The sequence below is a fragment of the Arachis hypogaea genome, chromosome 19 (genome assembly GCF_003086295.3).
Source record: "Arachis hypogaea cultivar Tifrunner chromosome 19, arahy.Tifrunner.gnm2.J5K5, whole genome shotgun sequence".
Lineage (NCBI taxonomy): Eukaryota > Viridiplantae > Streptophyta > Magnoliopsida > Fabales > Fabaceae > Arachis > Arachis hypogaea.
The window spans coordinates 127251614-127271434 of record NC_092054.1 but is presented as its reverse complement, the minus strand read 5'-3'; the positions used below and the strand labels follow the sequence as shown (position 1 = coordinate 127271434).

The following is a 19821-nucleotide window of genomic DNA, read 5'->3' as shown; positions in this document are numbered from 1 at the left end:
TAACTCACAAGCTTGATTATCTAAATACTATACGCCACGGTTCTTTGGTCGTCATTGCTTAGATAAAATGGTTTCATAAAGCGTGGAGAAATCAGAAATGTGAGGTCGCCGAAAAATAAATAGGATAAATGGTTAAAATGGTTATTTTTGGAAGATCCTTAAAAAAATACTAATAATTAAATTTATTCCTTTTCTGTTTCATAATAATATATCATAAATAAAATAATTTATGTCACATGTCTAGTTTAAAAAATTAATTTCACACATAATTTATATTTTTTTAGCAATTAATTTTAAAAGTCTAACATTTAAATAATTAAATTTTTTCACACTATTGATTATGAATTATTTTTGCTATTAATCCTAAATAATAATAAGGATATGCCGTATAACCAATTCGTATCATGCTACGAGAAACTAAATGGTTCTAATAAAATTTATTCTACATAATCTAGTTAAGAATGGCATTTCCTGCTATATGCAAACGTACACTGACGTAGATAAAGACCCAAAAGGAAAATCATATAGTTTTGCTAGCTATATATATTAAACCGAATCTAATGCAAATCAAGTTGGCTAAACTACTTTGAAGCTGTACAAACTACAGAGTATACCAAGGCAATAATTAATAATAACCAAAATGACTTTGTATTTTTATTCACGAGTTTCTATTTAAGAAATTGAATTTTTTGGAAAAATATTTTTTTTATGATTTTATATTAAAATGGTTATGAAGATAATAAAACCCAATTTGAATTATAAATTTTTATTTGATACTTAGTTTGCTCATTGAATTTTATAACTAATAGTACATAATTGCCAATTTTGATTGATCCTCTAATTAATACAAGATTTGGATAACATAATTAAGTATATATGCTTAGTTTTTTTTTTTTTTTTTTATAATTTAGTTATGATTAGTTCAAGCATAAGGAGAGATGATTCAAGAGGGCTTAATTAATTCAGCCTTTGGGTTTTGGGGTGCATCAAAGGAGGTTCAATGGGTTTAATTAATTTGATGTGGGTACTGATTTTCATGTAGTAATATTAATTCGTTGGTTATTTTGTAGAATTTTATATATTTTGTTTTTAAAAGTGTTTGATATAAGAATAAAAGATAGATGGAGTAGCGAAACAGAAATAAATAAATATATACACTAATTAAGAAATAGTTTTAATATTTTTAATCTTTCTAATAAACACACTTTTAGAGTTGTTTTCCAAATCTCCACATGATAATATTGGATAATGACTTCACAGTGGGTGGAGTAGTGTGGGGACAGAAGACATACTAATGACTTTGACTATGCAACTAAAACCATGGAGAAATTAAAATAAATTGAATGCAAAATTTGAATGTTATGACTATATAAATAATTTTGAAATAATTAAAACTAAAATAGCATAACAAATTCAATATATATATATATATATATATATATATATATATATATATAATGTTATTAATATTCAAAGAAATAAAATTAATCCTAATAATTTATTAAGATGATTATTATAATATAAAATTTAGTTAATCTGTATTCTAAAAACACAAATTAAAATTATTAGTAATAAAAAAATTTAAATAATTTATTTTAATAAATACACAACAAATATATTAAAATTTTAAAATTTGCATCGTTTTTTACAAAAAAAAAATTAATTAATAACTTTATTATATATTTTGTGCCTTAAAAACATATATTAACTAAATCCAATATCATATTATTCTGAGTTAGTTCCTATTATGTATTATCTTTTATAAGTAAAACAATGGGTTAAGTACGATTTTGATCTCTAATGTAGAGGCCAAAAATTTATTTAGTCTTTGACTTTTTTTCACTACAAAATGACCTTAAAAGTTTCAGTTTATTTTAAAATCGTCATTTTCACCAATTTTTTATTTTTATTACTATTTTACCCCTAAATAAAAAAATTATAAAATAAAAAAAAAGGAACGAAGTGGGGTGGGAAAAGAGAACGGGGGAGGGAACGAAGGGGTAGGGAGAAAGAGAGGGGAAAGACAGTGGGGGTGGGGGTGGAAAAGGTGGTCATGACGCCGTTGCCTGTGATGGAGAGCAGGTCGCCGCCGCCACCGCTGTTTTCTCACCGCTGCTTCCTCGTCGTTCTCGTTGCAATTTGCACCGTCGCCACCACGCGATCCGTCACCACCACTGCATCTCTCCTCTCCTCGCGATTCGCAGTTCACCGCCGTAGCCCCTCTTCTTTTATCATCGCCGCAGCTTTTTTTTTTTTAATTTTTCTGTTTTTACTTCTGCTTCTTGTTTTGCTTTGATTTCATTATCCATTGTTGTTGTTAGTGTTGTTCTTCTAATTGTTGTCGTTGTTTTACTGGTTCTGCTTCTGATCTACATTCTGCTTCTGCATGCTGCTTCTGCATGCTGTTTCTGTATTTTGCTTCTGTTTCTGCATTTTGGGAAAGATGGGAGAAGAATATTTTCGTTCGAAGGACAATTTTTAAGCAAACTGAAGTTTTAGGAACCATTTTGTAGCGAGAAAAAGATCTATCAGAGATGAAATAAATTTTCGACCACTACGTTAGGGACTAAAATCGTAGTTAACCCTAAAACAATCATAAAATATTCTATCCAAAAGAAAAATACCTATGCCCCCATGAAAAAGTGACCAAAGTAACATACAGCAAAAGAAGCACTCAAAATCAACAAAATCATACATTCAAATTCTATAAAACCAATGTAATTTATATGACAAATTTTCATCAACCTTATCATCTAACTTTTATAAATATATTCTAGAAAATCACAAGATTACACAATTTTAAAACATTAACAAAGAAACACTGTACTAGAAAATTAAATATATACCACTAACTACTATTTGTTTTAAATCAAACAAAATCCTTCTTCAATATTGTGAGAGATACTAAAAAATTAAGAGACATCTTCAAAATATATTTTTATCTATTTCAATAACTATTTTTACTAGTTGCACAAAATAACGTGATTCTAAACATACACATTAACATACCTCATCATAATTTTTTGTCCTAAATCATATATATCGAGCGAAAGCTAAGAGAATAAAACTGAAAATTAAACTTTTTCAATTAGTAGGCTCTTGTAATATCAGGAAAAAAAAAAACGCTATTAGCCTACTAACTAAGGAGAATACACTCTCGAATATCCAAATCTTTCCTTATTATTTTAAACAAATTTTTAAAGTTCAAATCATTGATACTATTTATTCAATTAAGAGAATTTCATTACTAAAGCACCCCACAAAAATGGTTAAGCCATCAAATTACTATCACTTTCACTCCTATCAACATTTAGAACTAATAAAATATTTTATGAATATTATTAATTAATTACTAAATATATATTATATTTATTTGTATATATTTTATAATTTTTAAATAAAATTATAATTCATTTTTTATAAATACTAAATATATATTATAATATAATAGCTCTTTTTTTTTTATTTTTCTGTTATACCATAATATAATTATCTATCGAAAAAGATAACACTTCTTGAAAAAGAATTAAAATTTAAAATAAACAGAAATAAAAGAGAGAATCTGAGAGAGTTAAAGATGTGGTGGGGTGAAGTAGAATATTCTACAGTAAAGATAGATTCTTGATAGTTGTTAATCTAACTTTAACTCTGATCATATGACAGATCAGAGTCTATGAGAGTTAAATACTGAACCCCATCACATAACACAACACAACACCACACTTCACATTGTCTTTTATTGTGTTATCCTTTCTCTGTTTCTATTCCTTACGTGTCTCTCTCCTCACTCTTATAAGAACACGAACACCATTCTCATCTTTCTTCATCACTTGTTTTTCCTTCCCCTCATTCACTCTTTACTCATCAGGTACCATCTATCTCATCAATTTTTAGATATCTCTTCTTACTTTGTTAATTTCTTATTATACTTTGTTATTATTATTTTTTTCTTTCATTAGACATGAATTAGCTAATTGTTCTTCACAAGTCTTATTTTATTTAAGAGCAAAAGTTTAATAAAAAATTTGCTTTTTTTATGGTCTAACTTAATTTGGTATATATTCACATGAAGCTTGTGAATTTTGATCCCGTTCCCGTATCCGTATTGCCCTCGTCGCATTCTTTGTTTGCTTACGATGCTACCACCTTCCAAACTCGTGCAAGTTGCAATTCCGATTATTTAAAAAAAAAAAAAAAACTTCTCTTTGTCACATGATTTTTGTTTAGCTACAACTTTGGAGATTTTTTCTGTTTCTCCTTTTTCTCCTTTCATGGTGGATCTTCTGATTTATTCTATTATATTTAGTTGTGGAATAGATGTGAATAGATTAAAAATGATAAGAAATTGTATACTAATGTTTTAATCTTCTATTATATACAATAAAAAATATAAGAAATTATATTAATTCTTAACTATAAATATTAGTTAGTCTTTTATTATAAAATTATTTTTTAATTTTAAAAATTTGAATTTAAGGTTAAGATTTAAGATATTAAATTTAAAATTTAAAATTTTAAAAAATAAGTTTATATTAATTAAAAAATGGTTCCGTGATTGAAGTCTATGTGTTAAATAATTAAATATTTATCTTGATATATCTCCCTATTGAAAAACATATACGGAATTGTCTAAAAATATTTTTAGACAAGCATATCATAACTAGTGGCATTACCAATCATCATGGTGATACAAGATTAATACTCATGGCAAAGGTTGCATCATTCGGCTGACCAGTGCCAATGACTCTGTTGAAACCTGTTTTTATCACTTTGGGAACTTATGGCCCCCACAGCCTTGAAAGTTGAAACCTGTTTCTTTCATATTGACTGCATGTTGTGGAAATTGTATCACCCTGTTTTGTCCTATTGTTATTATTATTACCCTATCTCTACAGTTTACCATGTATGTTATTTTTTATTTGAATACTCAATCACCGGTCATTTATATATTGGCTGCTAATGCGTGTCACATGCACATGTTCGTTACTTGTCACCACCCACACCTTGTATATTTATCATTGAGATGAGAAGTGTTATTTAATTTTACAGTTATACATTAAGCCAATATTTGATATTATCAGAAGATGGCCAAGGAACAATTGCAGGTGCTGAATGCACTTGATGTTGCAAAGACACAATGGTACCACTTCACTGCTATTGTGATAGCCGGGATGGGCTTCTTTACGGATGCTTATGACCTCTTTTGCATCTCCCTAGTCACCAAGCTTCTTGGCCGCTTGTACTATTACGATGGCTCCAACAACCCTGGAGCTCTTCCGTCCAACGTCTCCTCTGCCATCAATGGTGTCGCATTCTGCGGCACCCTCGCCGGCCAACTATTCTTCGGTTGGTTGGGCGACAAGATGGGAAGGAAGCGTGTCTACGGAATGACACTCATGCTCATGGTTATTTGTTCCCTTGCCTCCGGACTCTCCTTTGGAAAAGAGCCTAAATCTGTTATGGTCACTCTTTGCTTCTTTAGGTTAGTATCAATAACTTATTATTCTTATACCTTATTTCTTGTTCTTAGAGTATAAATATGTAAGTATAGATTTTCGTGCAGTTATCAAAATTAGATAATTTAATACATTTCACTTAATAATTTTTAAGTATCAATTTCGACTATCAACTTGGTACAAAGAAAATGTGCATGCAAGTTTCCAACCATAACTTATTATTATTAGTTGATTTATTTGTCCTCGTTATAGGTTTTGGCTTGGGTTTGGGATTGGGGGCGACTATCCTCTCTCTGCAACCATTATGTCTGAGTATGCCAACAAGAAGACACGTGGAGCATTCATCGCGGCGGTCTTTGCCATGCAGGGATTTGGAATCCTTGCCGGTGGCATGGTTGCAATCATTGTTTCGTCCATTTTCAAGGGACTGCACCCTGTTCCGGCGTTTGAGTTCGACCACGTGGGGTCCACCGTTCCGGAAGCCGATTACGTTTGGAGGATAATCTTGATGTTTGGCGCGCTTCCCGCTCTTGCGACGTACTACTGGAGGATGAAGATGCCGGAGACAGCAAGGTACACGGCCTTGGTGGCGAAGAACGCAAAGCAAGCAGCTTCGGACATGTCCAAGGTTCTTGAGGTTGAGATTGAAGCAGAGCAAGAGAAGATTGAGCAGCAAGAAACAGGGGGAGGCAACGATTTTGGATTGTTCTCGAGAGAGTTTGTTAAGCGGCATGGACTGCACCTTGTTGGAACCGCCACAACTTGGTTCCTTTTGGATATTGCTTACTACAGCCAGAATCTGTTCCAGAAAGATATCTTTAGTGCCATCGGTTGGATCCCACCGGCTAAGACAATGAACGCAATTGAAGAGGTTTACAAGATTGCGAGAGCACAAACTTTGATTGCACTGTGCAGCACTGTACCGGGCTACTGGTTCACCGTGGCACTCATTGATAGGATGGGGAGGTTTGCCATCCAGTTGATGGGATTCTTTTTCATGACGGTTTTCATGTTTGCATTGGCAATACCTTATCATCATTGGACCTTGAAGGGAAACCAGATTGGCTTTGTTGTGATGTACTCACTGACGTTCTTTTTCGCCAATTTTGGACCCAATGCAACCACTTTTGTGGTCCCTGCCGAGATCTTCCCTGCTAGACTTAGATCAACATGTCATGGCATTTCAGCGGCTGCAGGCAAAGCTGGAGCTATGGTTGGTGCTTTTGGATTTATTTACGCTGAGAAAGGAATTGGTGTTAGGAACACCCTTATAATCTTGGGTGTGGTTAATGTCTGTGGCTTCTTCTTCACATTCTTGGTTCCTGAATCCAAAGGAAAATCCCTGGAAGAAATGTCTGGTGAGGCTGAGGAACAACAAGCTGTGGATAATAATGTTGTTTAAGCTTATAAATAATTATGAATCTTTATGTACATGCATGGCTGAATAGCATTTACTATGTGATTTTAATTTAAGACGATAGTATAGCACATCATGGAGTCTTATTTTAATTATTAATTATTATAGACTTGAAAAAGAGGGTAGAAAAAGAGTATATATATAGTGTGTAAAAATATGGGGAGTTGTACAATATATAAAATAGAAATAAAATTGAAATTAACAATTAAATTAATTAATTACTAATAATTTTAAATTTAAAATTTAAAGTAAATAAAGATTTGCAGTTACATTCACCTCGGTCTCCCTCCACTATTAGAATTTCCATAACTTTAAATCTTTTTCGGACTCTACAACTCCAAATAAGCTTAATCTTTTTCATAATTTTTAATAATTAAAATAAAAATTCGACTATTTAATGAAATAAACATCTAACATTTGTTAATTATATATACTTATACTAACTATTTTCGTAATAATTACAAGAATTATTCTTCACATAAAAGCATTTTTTTATATAAGTCATTTATATTCACGTGCTTTTATGTTTTTCTTCTTGCCTTTTTTTCTTCTTCTTTTTAATTTCTCTTTCGTTATTGTCGTCGTTAACACCACCTCTTCCTTTTTTCATTGGAATTTCTTCTGCTCTTTTCTTTTTCTCTTTCTCTTCTATCATCAGTTATCTCGTTGTTGAAGATAATAAATAATTCAGATTCAGATTGTCAATTGAACTAGAACGAAATTAATTATTGTTTTGAATCCAATCAAGTGGCTGAGGTGTGATTCAATTCAGAAAAAAAATATAGCATTAAAGGAAATATTTTTCTGTATTTGCAGCAAATTTGAGTGTAGCACGAAAATATTTGGGTACATTTTTATTCTAATAAGTTTTGCATAATTCAAAATTCTTCCTCTTCCTCCTCTTCGACTTCTATTGTTTCTTCTTTTTTTTTTTCTTATCATCATCACCATCTTCTTCTTCTTCTTTTTTTCTTATTCATCTTTTCTTTTTTATTTTACCTTCTCAAGTTTTTTCTTGTTTTACTCTTTTAACAAAAAAAATAAATAAAAAAATCAAAAAAAGAAGAAAAAGAAACACATAATACTGTAAAATTACTTGGAAGAAGATGAACTTACATTCATTTACCTAAAAGAAAGAAAGAAATAAGGAAAAAAAGAAGAAGAAAAAATGCAGCATTAGAGAAAATATTTTTCTGTATTGCAATAAATTTTGGTGTAACACAAAGATATTTGGGTATATGACGAAGATATTTGGGTGTATTTTAAAGATTTTTAAGTGTAATTTTTATTCTGATAAGTTCTGCATAATTCAAAACTCTTTCTCTTCTTCCTCCTCATCTTCTACTGCTTCTTCTTTATCTTTTTATTTTGTTTTCTTATAATCTTTTTTGGGAGAAAATTTAAACAAAGAAGAAAAAAAACACATAATGTTTCAAAATTAATAAAAAGAGGAGGAGGAAAAAAATGCAGCAACAACAACAGTAATAAAAAATAACGATGAAGATGAAACACATAAAGAAAAAAGAAGAGAAACGCAAAGAAGAAGAAGGAAGAAGAAGAGGAGAAGGAGAAATGCGGAGAAAAAGAAGTGTCTTCCATAGTGGTGAGTGAGAGCGCGCTTTGAAAACGGTTGAGTGACGCGCGTGTTATCACGCTTCAGTAGGTGAATGTAGTTTTTTATTAGACTTGACTTAACTTGTTAGACTTGTAATTAAGCCAAAAAGGCTTGTATATGTAGCATAACTCTTTTTTTTGAAATAAATAGCTCAACACACAAGGCGGAGCATACAAAATTCAAACTGCAATAAGTACAACTAAAAATAAAGATTACTAACAACTGAAACAGGTAACGCAACCCCTAGTCATCTTCGGCATTGCCATCAACAACCAAAGGATGCACCACCAATCCACTCGTCGGAGAGCACAAAAGACCTGTTAGTGATTTCCTGTATTCCTGATCCTTTATTCTGGAACACCCGATTATTTCTTTCCAGCCAAATCGCCCAGATTACAGCAAAGAATCCAATCAACCACCTCTTCCTTCCATCCTTTCGTGGTGCAACAGTCGTCCAGCTCTCAAAATGTTGCTTTAGTGTACCGGGTACAGACCATTGTCGTCCAAGAGCATAAAGCCAAGCACCCCACACCTGCCATGTGACCTCACACCCAAGAAACAGATGAAAAGCAGACTCATTAGACTTACAGCATAAAGCACATAAATTATCAAGCGGGTTAATGACCCCTAATCTGCATAGTCGTTCTTTGGTATTCACCCTCTCAATCAGAACAAACCAAGAAAATAATTCGACCCTTGGTGGGATGAAACCCCTCCAAATAGCACTAGTGAAGCTATAGCTTGTTACTTCCTCCGGAAGGACTGCCTCCTGCATTACCTGGACAAAGGATTTAGTAGAGAAAATACCAGTTCTATCAAATTTCCAAACCACTCTATCCTCTCTCTCTGTTACTAGCTTAACTGAACGTAGTCTCTCATGCAGTTGGTTCAAAAGTTCCAGCTCCCATTGGAACAACTATCGCCTCCACTGAAAGCTCCATAACCACTCTAACCCATCCCAAAACCCGCAGTCACCTATAACAGATCCTTTAAGGTTTGAAACCGAGAAGAGTCTAGGGAACACATCTTTCAAGACACCACCATTTAGCCAGTCATCTTCCCAGAACCTGATCGTCCTACCGTTTCCCACTTCCATTGACAAGCCTCTAATCATCTGCTCTCTGATTTGTGGCTCTCGAATTTGTAGCTGACAAATGTCTCTCCACGGACCCCCTCTTGAAGGCATAGGTTGACCATGTAGCATCTCAGCCGGATTCATGTTATTACAAGAGCACACTACTTTCTTCCATAAGGGACAGTCCTCTTTCGAGAACCTCCACCACCATTTGAATAAAAGAGCTGTATTACGAACCACAGCATCTCCCACTCCCAATCCACCTGCCTTTTTAGGGGCCATCACTACATCCCATTACTCCACAAGAATCATCTTTGTAGGGAGATCAGTTTCTCTGCTACTGCCTTTGGCATCTTGTACAAACTGAGATAGTAAACAGGCAGGCTATTAAGAACCGATTTAATGAGTACCAGCTTACCCGATTTATTAAGTGTTTTTGCTTGCCACAGACTCAGTTTCTCTTCCACCTTATCAATCACTGGTTTCCACGTCTTAACTAGCCTCGGGTTTGCTCCCATAGAGATGCCAAGGTACCGGATAGGGAGTGAGGCCTCCTTACACCCCAGCAAGATACACATCTTTCGCACCCACCTTTGTTCACAATTAATCGGAATGAAGCTGGACTTGTCAAAATTAATACTCAATCCCGACATCAGCTCGAAGCAACGCAGTAGTCGCTTGTAATTCCGTATGGTTTCTTCCTCTGGTGGGCAGAAAAGTATCGTGTCATCTGCAAACTGTAAGTGTGATAATGCAATGTTATCCCTGCCAACCAAGAGCGAGGCTATGCGCCCATTCCTAACCGCCTCCCCTATCATTCTATGAAGCACGTCAACGACAAGTACGAACAGAAAGGGAGATAAAGGGTCCCCTTGTCGTAGGCCCCGTTCCATTTTGAACGGCTTAGAGGGAGACCTATTAATGAGCACTGACATAGATGCCGAACACAGACATTCCTTAATCCACCCCCGCCACCTGTGTCCAAAGCCCATCTTTTGCAGCACTATATCCACAAAGCTCCATTTGACCCTATCATAAGCCTTCTGAAAATCCAGTTTAATTATCGCTGAGCTTCTTTTCCTTGACGTTAGCCAGTGCACTGTTTCACAAGCAATTAAAGCCCCATCATGAATTTTCCTACCCTGTACAAAAGCAATCTGAGTCTCGCCTACCAGGTCCGGCATCACTTTCCGCATCCTTCGAACCAGCACCTTAGAGATGACCTTATAGACACAACCCACCATACTGATCGGCCGGAGATCCTTTATTTCTGTAGCTCCAACAAATTTTGGTGCCAGCGCCACCCATGTGACATTTGAACCCGCAGGTAGCACTGCTGAATGGAAGAACCCCAACACTGCATCCGTGAATTCCCTCCCAACTTCTGGCCAACACCTCTTGATAAAATTCATGTTATACCCATCGCATCCTGGAGCTTTTGTTGTCTCACAGTCCCACACTGCAGACTTTATTTCTTTAGCACTCGGCATCTGTTCCAGTTCTATTGCCTCGTCCCCATTTATTCATCTTACTAGCCTTTCCCGAAATCCAATATTTGGTGATTTCTCCTGATGGTATAACTCCTTATAGAATTCTCGTATAGCAATCTTGATTCGAGATGGGTTCCACACTAAGCGTCCATGGATCCTTAAGGCATCAATCCGATTGGTCCTTCTCCGAGCCGAGGCTAAGTTGTGGAAGTATCTAGTGTTTTTATCCATCTCCTTAGCATGCCTGGATCGTGACATCTGCTTCCAATGTATTTCCTTCCTGACATACCATACTTTGCACGCGCTCACAAGTGCCTTTCTTCTAGCCTCCGTTGTTCCATCATAAACTCCATTGCTCACCAAATCATCAACTTTCCTGATCTCCTCTTCAAAATTATTTATTCTCCTATCCAAATTACCAAAGTGCTTTCTATGCCACCTGCCCAGTGGTAGCGTCAAAGCCTTCAACTTGTCCATCAACTGCATCTCCCCTAGGCACCTCAACTCCTCCTTTACCATCCTCAAAAATCTCTCATGAGTAAACCACGCATCCAGGCTCCGAAAAGGTCTCGGCCCCTATCCCAACCTTGTGACATTCATAATCATTGGACAATGGTCTGACAAACCTCTTGGGCCTTCTCGTAATCTTGTTTTAGGAAACTCTTCTAACCACTCCAGACTAACCAGGACTCTATCGATCCGACTACATGACTGGCCTCTGTACCAAGTAAACTGACGATCAGGTAAAGCTAGGTCCATGAGCTCCATATCGTTAATCCAAGATTTAAACTCTACTGCAGATCTTGGCAACGAAGTAGATCCTCGCCGTTCTTCCACTTGAACAATCTCATTAAAGTCCCCCATAAAACAGAGAGGGACTTGACATAAGCCTGACAAGAAACTCAACTCTTCCCACACAACAAGCTTACTCTCTCGATCATGCTCACCATACACTAAGCAGAACGCACACCGAAAATTATTCTTTATCATCACTCCATCTACACATAACCACCTACCACCCTTATAACAGTTACTTAATTTAAACATCGTCATATCCCACATCAACAACAGTCCTCCAGACGCCCCTTTCACTTCCACAAACTCCCACCCGGCCCCATCATTACCCCACAACTGCATAACATCAAACCTAGTTACCATATCTTTTTTTGTCTCTACCAACCCAAGCATATGCAAATTGAACTTCTTTCTAAAGGTTTTAACCATACTTAACTTGCCAATCCCCGCCAACCCCCTAACATTCCATGAAGCAAAACTCATTTGAAGCTTGATGTACACACCTTTTTCTTATTTTTCGGACGACTTCTTCTAGCTTTCTCTTTCTGTTTAGCCTGCTTATTCTTCCTTGCTATTTCCTCATTCTGAGCTTTAAGGATTTCCATAATATCCTCTTCCTCATCGTATAACTCGACTCCAGATTCCACAGCTAAATCCCATGTTTTCCTGTTTTCTTGCACTATTTCCATCCTTTCAATTTCAGACGTTTCAGACCAGCGTCACTTCCAACCTCAGTTTGTTCCTCCCCTGTACCATCTAACACTTCCCCACACCCACCATTCCCCTCCACCGCTTGCTGCATTGTACCGGCAGGTTCCCCTGCCATGGGATTACTGCCAGCTGTGGCAGTTGGTACACGACTTTGGTCCTGGAAACAATAATCATCGCATATTGGTTCCGCAAAGAACCCCAGCTTCGTTCCACTGCCACTTCCTCCTTCCACCCGGTCATCCCCACCTACCCAACCCGTTTGTCGCGTTTCATCAGCCCTCTCACATTCAGCAATCCTCAACCAATCTCCCCGTCCCTGGCTCCCTATCTCCAACCCCCCATCGATCCCATGTAAACCTGCCACACTGATGAGCGGATATTTTATACGCTTTTTGGGGTTAATTTTATATAGTTTTCAGTATGTTTTGGTTAGTTTTTAGTTTATTTTCATTAGTTTTTAGGAAAAATTCATATTTCTGGACTTTACTATGAGTTGTGTATTTTTCTGTAATTTTAGGTATTTTTCTGGCTGAAATTGAGGGAGCTGAGCAAAAATCTGATTCAGGCTGAAAAATGACTGCTGATGCTGTTGGATTCTGACCTCCCTGTACTCAAGGTGGATTTTCTGGAGCTATAGAACTCGAAATGGCGCGCTTCTAATTGCGTTGGAAAGTAGACATCCAGGGCTTTCCAGCAATATATAACAGTTCATACTTTGTTCAAGGATAGACGACATAAACTGGCATTCAACGCCAGAAATGGATCCAAACCTGGCGTTGAACGCCCAAAACAGCCTTATGCACGTGAAATGTTTAAATCTCAGCCCCAGCACACACCAAGTGGGCCCCAGAAGTGGATCTCTGCACCATCTGTCATAGTCCACTCACTTTTTGTAAACCTAGGCTACTAGTTTAGTATTTAAACAACTTTTAGAGACTTATTTTGTATCTCATGACATTTTGAATCTAAACTTTGTACTCTTTGATGGCATGAGTCTCTAAACTCCATTGTTGGGGGTGAGGAGCTCTGCTGTGTCTCAATGAATTAATGCAAGTATTTCTGTTTTCTATTCAAACATGCGTGTTCCTATCTAAGATATCCATTCACGCCTAACTATGGAGAAGGTGATGATCAGTGACATTCATCACCTTCCTCAATCCATGAACGTGTGTCTGACAACCACCTTCGTTCTACGTCAGATTGAATGAATATCTCTTAGATTCCTTAATCAGAATCTCCGCGGTATAAGCTAGATTGATGGCGGCATTCATGAGAATCCGGAAAGTCTAAAACTTATCTGTGGTATTCCGAGTAGGATTCAGGGATTGAATGACTGTGACGAGCTTCAAACTCGCGAGTGCTGGGCGTAGTGACAGACGCAAAAGGAGGGTGAATCCTATTCCAGCATGATCGGGAACCTCAGATGATTAGCCGTGCTGTGACAGAGCATTTGGACCATTTTCACAAGAGGAGGGGATGTAACCATTGACAACGGTGATGCCCCAACACACAGCTTGCCATAGAAGGACGTGCGTGCGTGAATCAGAGAACAGAGGAAAGCAGAGATTCAGAAGACAAAGCATCTCCAAAACTCCAACATATTCTCCACTACTGCATAACAAGTAACTTTTAACCCATGCTCTCTTGTTCATTCGAAATTCAACTGATAAATATAATTGACTTCCTGACTAAGAATTGCAAGGTAACCATAGATTGCTTCAAACCAACAATCTCTGTGGGATTCGACCCTTACTCACGTAAGGTATTACGTGGACGACCCAGTGCACTTGCTGGTTAGTGGTACGAGTTGTGAAAAGTGTGATTCACAATTCGTGCACCAAGTTTTTGGCGCCGTTGCCGGGGATTGTTCGTGTTTGAACAACTGACGGTTTATTTTTTTGCTTAGATTAGGAAACTTTTTCTTTTTGGTTTAGAGTCTCTTATTATTGTTCTTGGTTAAAAATATCCTTCTTCAAAACAAGTGTTACATTTACTGCCCAATTGGCTAGAGCGTTGGTCTAAGTCCGTGGCAGTTTGGTACACTCCTTTTAAAACCTTTTTCAAAAATAATATTTTCTCTATTGAATTTTGTGCCAAACTTTAAGTTTGGTGTTTTCTTGTGATTTCCCTTGATTTTCAAAAATTTTGGTTTGGTTTTCTAAAAATTTTAAGTTTGGTGTTCCTTCTTCATGTTCTTGTGTTCTTGTGAGTCTTCAAAGTGTTCTTGAGTTTTCCTTGTGTCTTGATCTTAAAATTTTTAAGTTTGGTGTTCCTTGGTGTTTTTCCCTCCAAAATTTTCGAAAACAAGGAGCATTAGATCTAAAAATTTTAAATCTTGTGCTATTTTATTGTTTTTCTCTTTCCTCACTAAATTCAAAAATATCTTTTCTCTCTAATTTTAAAACAATTTTCGAAAATTATTTTTAAAAATCCAGTTTTTTTTTCAAAATTTAAAATCTTTTCCAAATCATATCTTTTTCAAAACTTCCTTACCACTTTCTCTCTCCTCATTTTTTTGAAAATCTTCACCTATTTTTATTTATTTTATTTTAATTTATTTTCGAAATAAATAAATAAATAAATAAATAAAAATAAAATTTTTACTTGATATCATTTCCCTTTCTCCATCATGGATCTAAGTGGAAATGAACAGTCCAGGAGGACTTTGGGGTCATATTCTAACCCCTCTACTGCTTCATATGGGAGTAGCATCTGCATACCCTCCATTGGAGTCAGTAGCTTTGAGTTGAATCCTCAGCTCATTATCATGGTGCAACAAAGTTGCCAGTATTCTGGTCTTCCACAGGAAGAACCTACAGAGTTTCTGGCACAGTTTCTACAGATTGCTGACACAGTACATGATAAAGAAATAGATCAGGATGTCTACAGACTATTACTATTTCCATTTGCTGTAAAAGATCAAGCTAAGAGGTGGTTGAATAACCAACCTAAGGCCAGCATAAGGACATGGAAACAGCTAACAGAAAAATTCCTGAATCAATACTTTCCCCCAAAACGGATGACACAGCTAAGGCTGGACATCCAAGGCTTCAAACAAGGAGATAATGAATCTCTTTATGATGCCTGGGAGAGATACAGAGAGATGCTACGAAAATGCCCCTCTGAAATGTTTTCAGAGTGGGTTCAGTTAGACATCTTCTATTATGGGCTTGCAGAAGGAGCTCAGATGTCTTTGGATTACTCAGCTGGTGGATCTATCCACATGAGAAAGACAATTGAAGAAGCTCAAGAGCTCATTGATACAGTTGCCAGGAATCAGCATCTGTACCTAAGCAGTGACCCTTCCATGAAAGAAGAGGTTAAAACAGCAACTGCTGAACTCAGTCCTGTAAAACAAGCTGCTGAATTCAATCAACAATTGGACTTTCTAACAAAGCAATTAGCCGAATTCAAAGATAGACTACAAGAGACAAGGATGGCTAATATACATATGGACAAACAGTTTAAGCAAACAAAGCAGCAGCTGTCAAGGCAAATAACAGAAGAATGCCAAGCAGTTCAACTAAGAAGTGGAAAAACATTAAATACCCCACCTCAAGGCAGCAAAAAGCTAAGAAATGAGCAAACCGCCCAAAATTCACCTGAGGACAGTAAGAGCCCAGGGAAAAGTAATTCTGGAACTAAAACGCCAGAAATTTGGTGGAAGGCTGGCGCTGAACGCCCAGACCATGCTCAGGACTGGCGTTCAACGCCAGAAACAAGGCAGGACTGGCGTTCAACGCCAAAAATAGGCAAGGATCTGGCGTTCAACGCCCAAAATGGGCAAGATCTGGCACTGAACGCCCAAAATGGGCACAGTTCTGGTGTTCAGACGCCAGGAACAGACAAGGAGCTGGCGCCCAATTTTACTCCAGCTTCTAACTCTGGCACTCAATTGCCAGTGAGGGATCAGACACACACAAATGCTTATAACAACCCCTCTAAGAAGGCTTCTTCAACCACTTCTGTAGACAATAAACCTGCAGTAACTAAGGTTGAGGAATATAAAGCCAAGATACCTTATCCTCAAAAACTCCGGAAAGAGGAGCAGGATAAGCAATTTGCTCGCTTTGCAGATTACCTAAGGACTCTTGAAATAAAGATTCCATTTGTAGAAGCACTTGAGCAAATACCTTCTTATGCCAAGTTCATGAAAGAGATCTTGAGTCATAAAAAGGATTGGAGAGAAACAGAAAGAGTTCTCCTTACTGAAGAATGCAGTGCAGTCATTCTGAAAAGCTTTCCTGAGAAGCTTAAAGATCCTGGGAGTTTTCTGATACCATGCATATTAGAAGGTCAATGCACCAAGACAGCTTTATGCGATCTTGGGGTAAGCATCAACCTAATACCTGCATCCACTATCAGAAAGCTTGGCTTAACTGAAGAAGTTAAACCAACCCAGATATGTCTCCAACTTGCTGATGGCTCCACTAAATACCCGTCAGGCGTGATTGAAGACATGATTGTCAGAGTTGGGCCATTCGCCTTTCCCACTGACTTTGTTGTGCTGGAAATGGAGGAGCGCAAGAGTGCTACTCTCATTCTAGGAAGACCCTTCCTAACAACTGGACGATCCCTCATTGACGTCCAACAGGGGGAAATAACCCTGAGAGTCAATGATGATGAGTTTAAGTTGAACGCTGTCAAAGCCATGCAGCATCCTGACACATCAAAAGACTGCATGAAAGTTGATCTTATTGACTCTTTAGTAGAAGAGATCAACATGGCTGAGAGTCTCTAATCAGAGTTGGAAAACATCTTTAAAGATGTTCAGCCTAACTTGGAGGATTCAGAGGACATGAAAGAGCCTCTGAAATCTCTTCTGGAAGAGGAAAAACCTCCTAAACCTGAGCTCAAGCCATTACCACCATCCTTGAAATATGCATTTCTAGGAGAAGGTGACACTTTTCCAGTGATCATAAGCTCTGCTTTAAATTCACAGGAAGAGGAAGCACTTATTCAAGTGCTAAGGACACACAAGACAGTTCTTGGGTGGTCCATAGGTGACCTTAAGGGCATAAGCCCAGCTAGATGCATGCACAAAATCTTATTGGAGGATAATGCCAAACCAGTGGTTCAACCACAGAGGCGGCTAAATCCAGCCATGAAGGAAGTGGTGCAGAAAGAGGTCACCAAATTACTAGAGGCTGGGATTATTTATCCTATTTCTGATAGCCCCTGCGTGAGCCCTGTCCAAGTCGTCCCAAAAAAGGGAGGCATGACAGTGATTCATAATGAAAAAAATGAACTGGTTCCTACAAGAACAGTTACAGGGTGGCGCATGTGTATTGACTACAGAAGGCTCAATACAGCCACCAGAAAGGATCATTTTCCTTTACCATTCATAGACCAGATGCTAGAAAGACTAGCAGGTCATGATTATTATTGCTTTTTGGATGGCTACTCAGGCTATAACCAGATTGCAGTAGATCCTCAGGATCAAGAGAAAACAGCATTCACATGTCCATCTGGAGTGTTTGCTTATAGAAGGATGCCATTTGGGCTGTGTAATGCGCCTGCAACCTTCCAGAGATGCATGCTCTTTATTTTCTCTGATATGGTGGAAAAATTTCTGGAAGTCCTCATGGATGACTTCTCAGTATATGGAGACTCATTCAGCTCCTGTCTTGATCACCTGAAACTTGTTCTGAAAAGATGCCAAGAGACCAACCTAGTTTTAAACTGGGAAAAATGTCACTTCATGGTGACTGAAGGGATTGTTCTTGGGCATAAAATCTCAAACAAGGGAATAGAGGTAGATCAAGCAAAAATAGAGGTAATTGAAAAATTACCACCACCTGCCAATGTTAAGGCAATCAGAAGCTTTCTGGGGCATGCAGGATTCTATAGGAGGTTTATAAAGAATTTTTCAAAAATCGCAAAACCTCTAAGCAATCTGCTAGCTGCTGACACGCCATTTGTGTTTGACACAGAGTGCCTGCAGGCGTTTGAAACGCTGAAAGCTAAGCTGGTCACAACACCAGTTATTTCTGCACCAGACTGGACATTACCATTTGAGCTAATGTGTGATGCCAATGATCACGCCATTGGTGCAGTGTTGGGACAGAGGCATGACAAGCTTCTGCACGTCATTTATTACGCTAGTCGCGTTCTAAATGATGCCCAGAAAAATTACACAACCACAGAAAAAGAATTACTTGCAGTGGTTTACGCCATTGACAAGTTCAGATCATACTTAGTAGGATCAAAAGTGATTGTGTATACTGATCATGCTGCTCTTAAATATCTACTCACAAAGCAGGATTCAAAACCCAGGCTCATCAGATGGGTGTTGCTTCTGAAAGAGTTTGATATAGAAATAAGAGACAGAAAAGGGACAGAGAACCAAGTGGCTGATCATCTGTCCCGAATAGAGCCAGTAGAAGGGACGCCCCTCCCCTCTCTTGAGATCTCTGAGACTTTTCCGGATGAGCATTTATTCGCCATTCAGGAAACACCATGGTTTGCCGATATTGCAAACTATAAAGCTGCAAGGTTCATACCTAAGGAGTACAACAGGATACAAAAGAAGAAATTAATTACTGATGCAAAGTACTACTTGTGGGATGAACCTTATCTCTTTAAGAGATGTGCAGACGGAATAATCCGTAGGTGTGTACCTAGAGAAGAAGCACAGAGGATCTTGTGGCATTGCCATGGATCTCAATATGGAGGCCATTTCGGAGGTGAGCGAACAGCCACCAAGGTCCTCCAATTTGGCTTCTATTGGCCCACACTCTATAAAGATTCCCGAGAGTTTGTACGTAACTGTGACAGTTGCCAAAGAGCTGGTAATCTGCCTCATGGTTACGCCATGCCTCAACAAGGAATCTTGGAAATTGAGTTGTTTGACGTATGGGGAATTGACTTCATGGGACCTTTCCCACCATCATACTCAAACACTTATATTCTGGTGGCAGTTGACTATGTATCAAAATGGGTTGAGGCCATTGCCACACCCACCAATGATACTAAAACAGTGCTGAAGTTCCTCCAGAAACATATCTTTAGCAGGTTTGGTGTCCCTAGAGTACTCATCAGTGATGGGGGCACTCACTTCTGCAATAAACAGCTTTACTCTGCCATGGTTCGGTATGGAATTCGCCATAAGGTGGCTACTCCATATCATCCACAAACTAATGGGCAAGCTGAAGTCTCTAACAGAGAATTAAAGAGAATCCTAGAACGGACAGTAAGTACCCGTAGAAAGGATTGGACACGGAGCTTGGATGATGCTCTGTGGGCTTACAGAACAGCATTCA

The 19821-nt window shown here is 37.5% G+C and overlaps 3 protein-coding genes across 5 annotated transcripts; 1 reads left to right on the top strand and 2 right to left on the bottom strand.

Annotated features, from left to right (window-relative positions):
- The first annotated feature begins 3665 nt into the window (after nucleotides 1–3665).
- On the top strand, nucleotides 3666–6944 carry LOC112777096 (low affinity inorganic phosphate transporter 1). 3 transcript variants are annotated; one of them, XM_025821380.3, is made up of 3 exons: nucleotides 3666–3868; nucleotides 5050–5482; nucleotides 5709–6944. In XM_025821380.3, the coding sequence occupies exons 2-3, from the start codon at nucleotides 5085–5087 to the stop codon at nucleotides 6856–6858; spliced, it is 1548 nt and encodes a 515-aa protein (XP_025677165.1). In that variant the 5' UTR covers nucleotides 3666–3868; nucleotides 5050–5084; the 3' UTR covers nucleotides 6859–6944. The 3 variants fall into 3 exon arrangements, with proteins under 3 accessions (XP_025677165.1, XP_025677167.1, XP_025677166.1); XM_025821382.3 differs by having other exon boundaries at nucleotides 3710–3868; nucleotides 5085–5482; XM_025821381.3 differs by having other exon boundaries at nucleotides 3712–3868; nucleotides 5082–5482.
- Nucleotides 6945–8753: 1809 nt separating this feature from the next.
- LOC112778720 (uncharacterized) lies at nucleotides 8754–9263 on the bottom strand. Its single transcript, XM_025823014.1, has one exon. The coding sequence runs from the start codon at nucleotides 9261–9263 to the stop codon at nucleotides 8754–8756; it is 510 nt and encodes a 169-aa protein (XP_025678799.1).
- Nucleotides 9264–11086: 1823 nt separating this feature from the next.
- On the bottom strand, nucleotides 11087–12211 carry LOC112778719 (uncharacterized). The gene is made up of 2 exons (XM_025823013.1): nucleotides 11738–12211; nucleotides 11087–11629 (listed from the first exon to the last, which is right to left on the bottom strand). The coding sequence occupies exons 1-2, from the start codon at nucleotides 12209–12211 to the stop codon at nucleotides 11087–11089; spliced, it is 1017 nt and encodes a 338-aa protein (XP_025678798.1).
- Between the last annotated feature and the right edge of the window lie 7610 nt (nucleotides 12212–19821).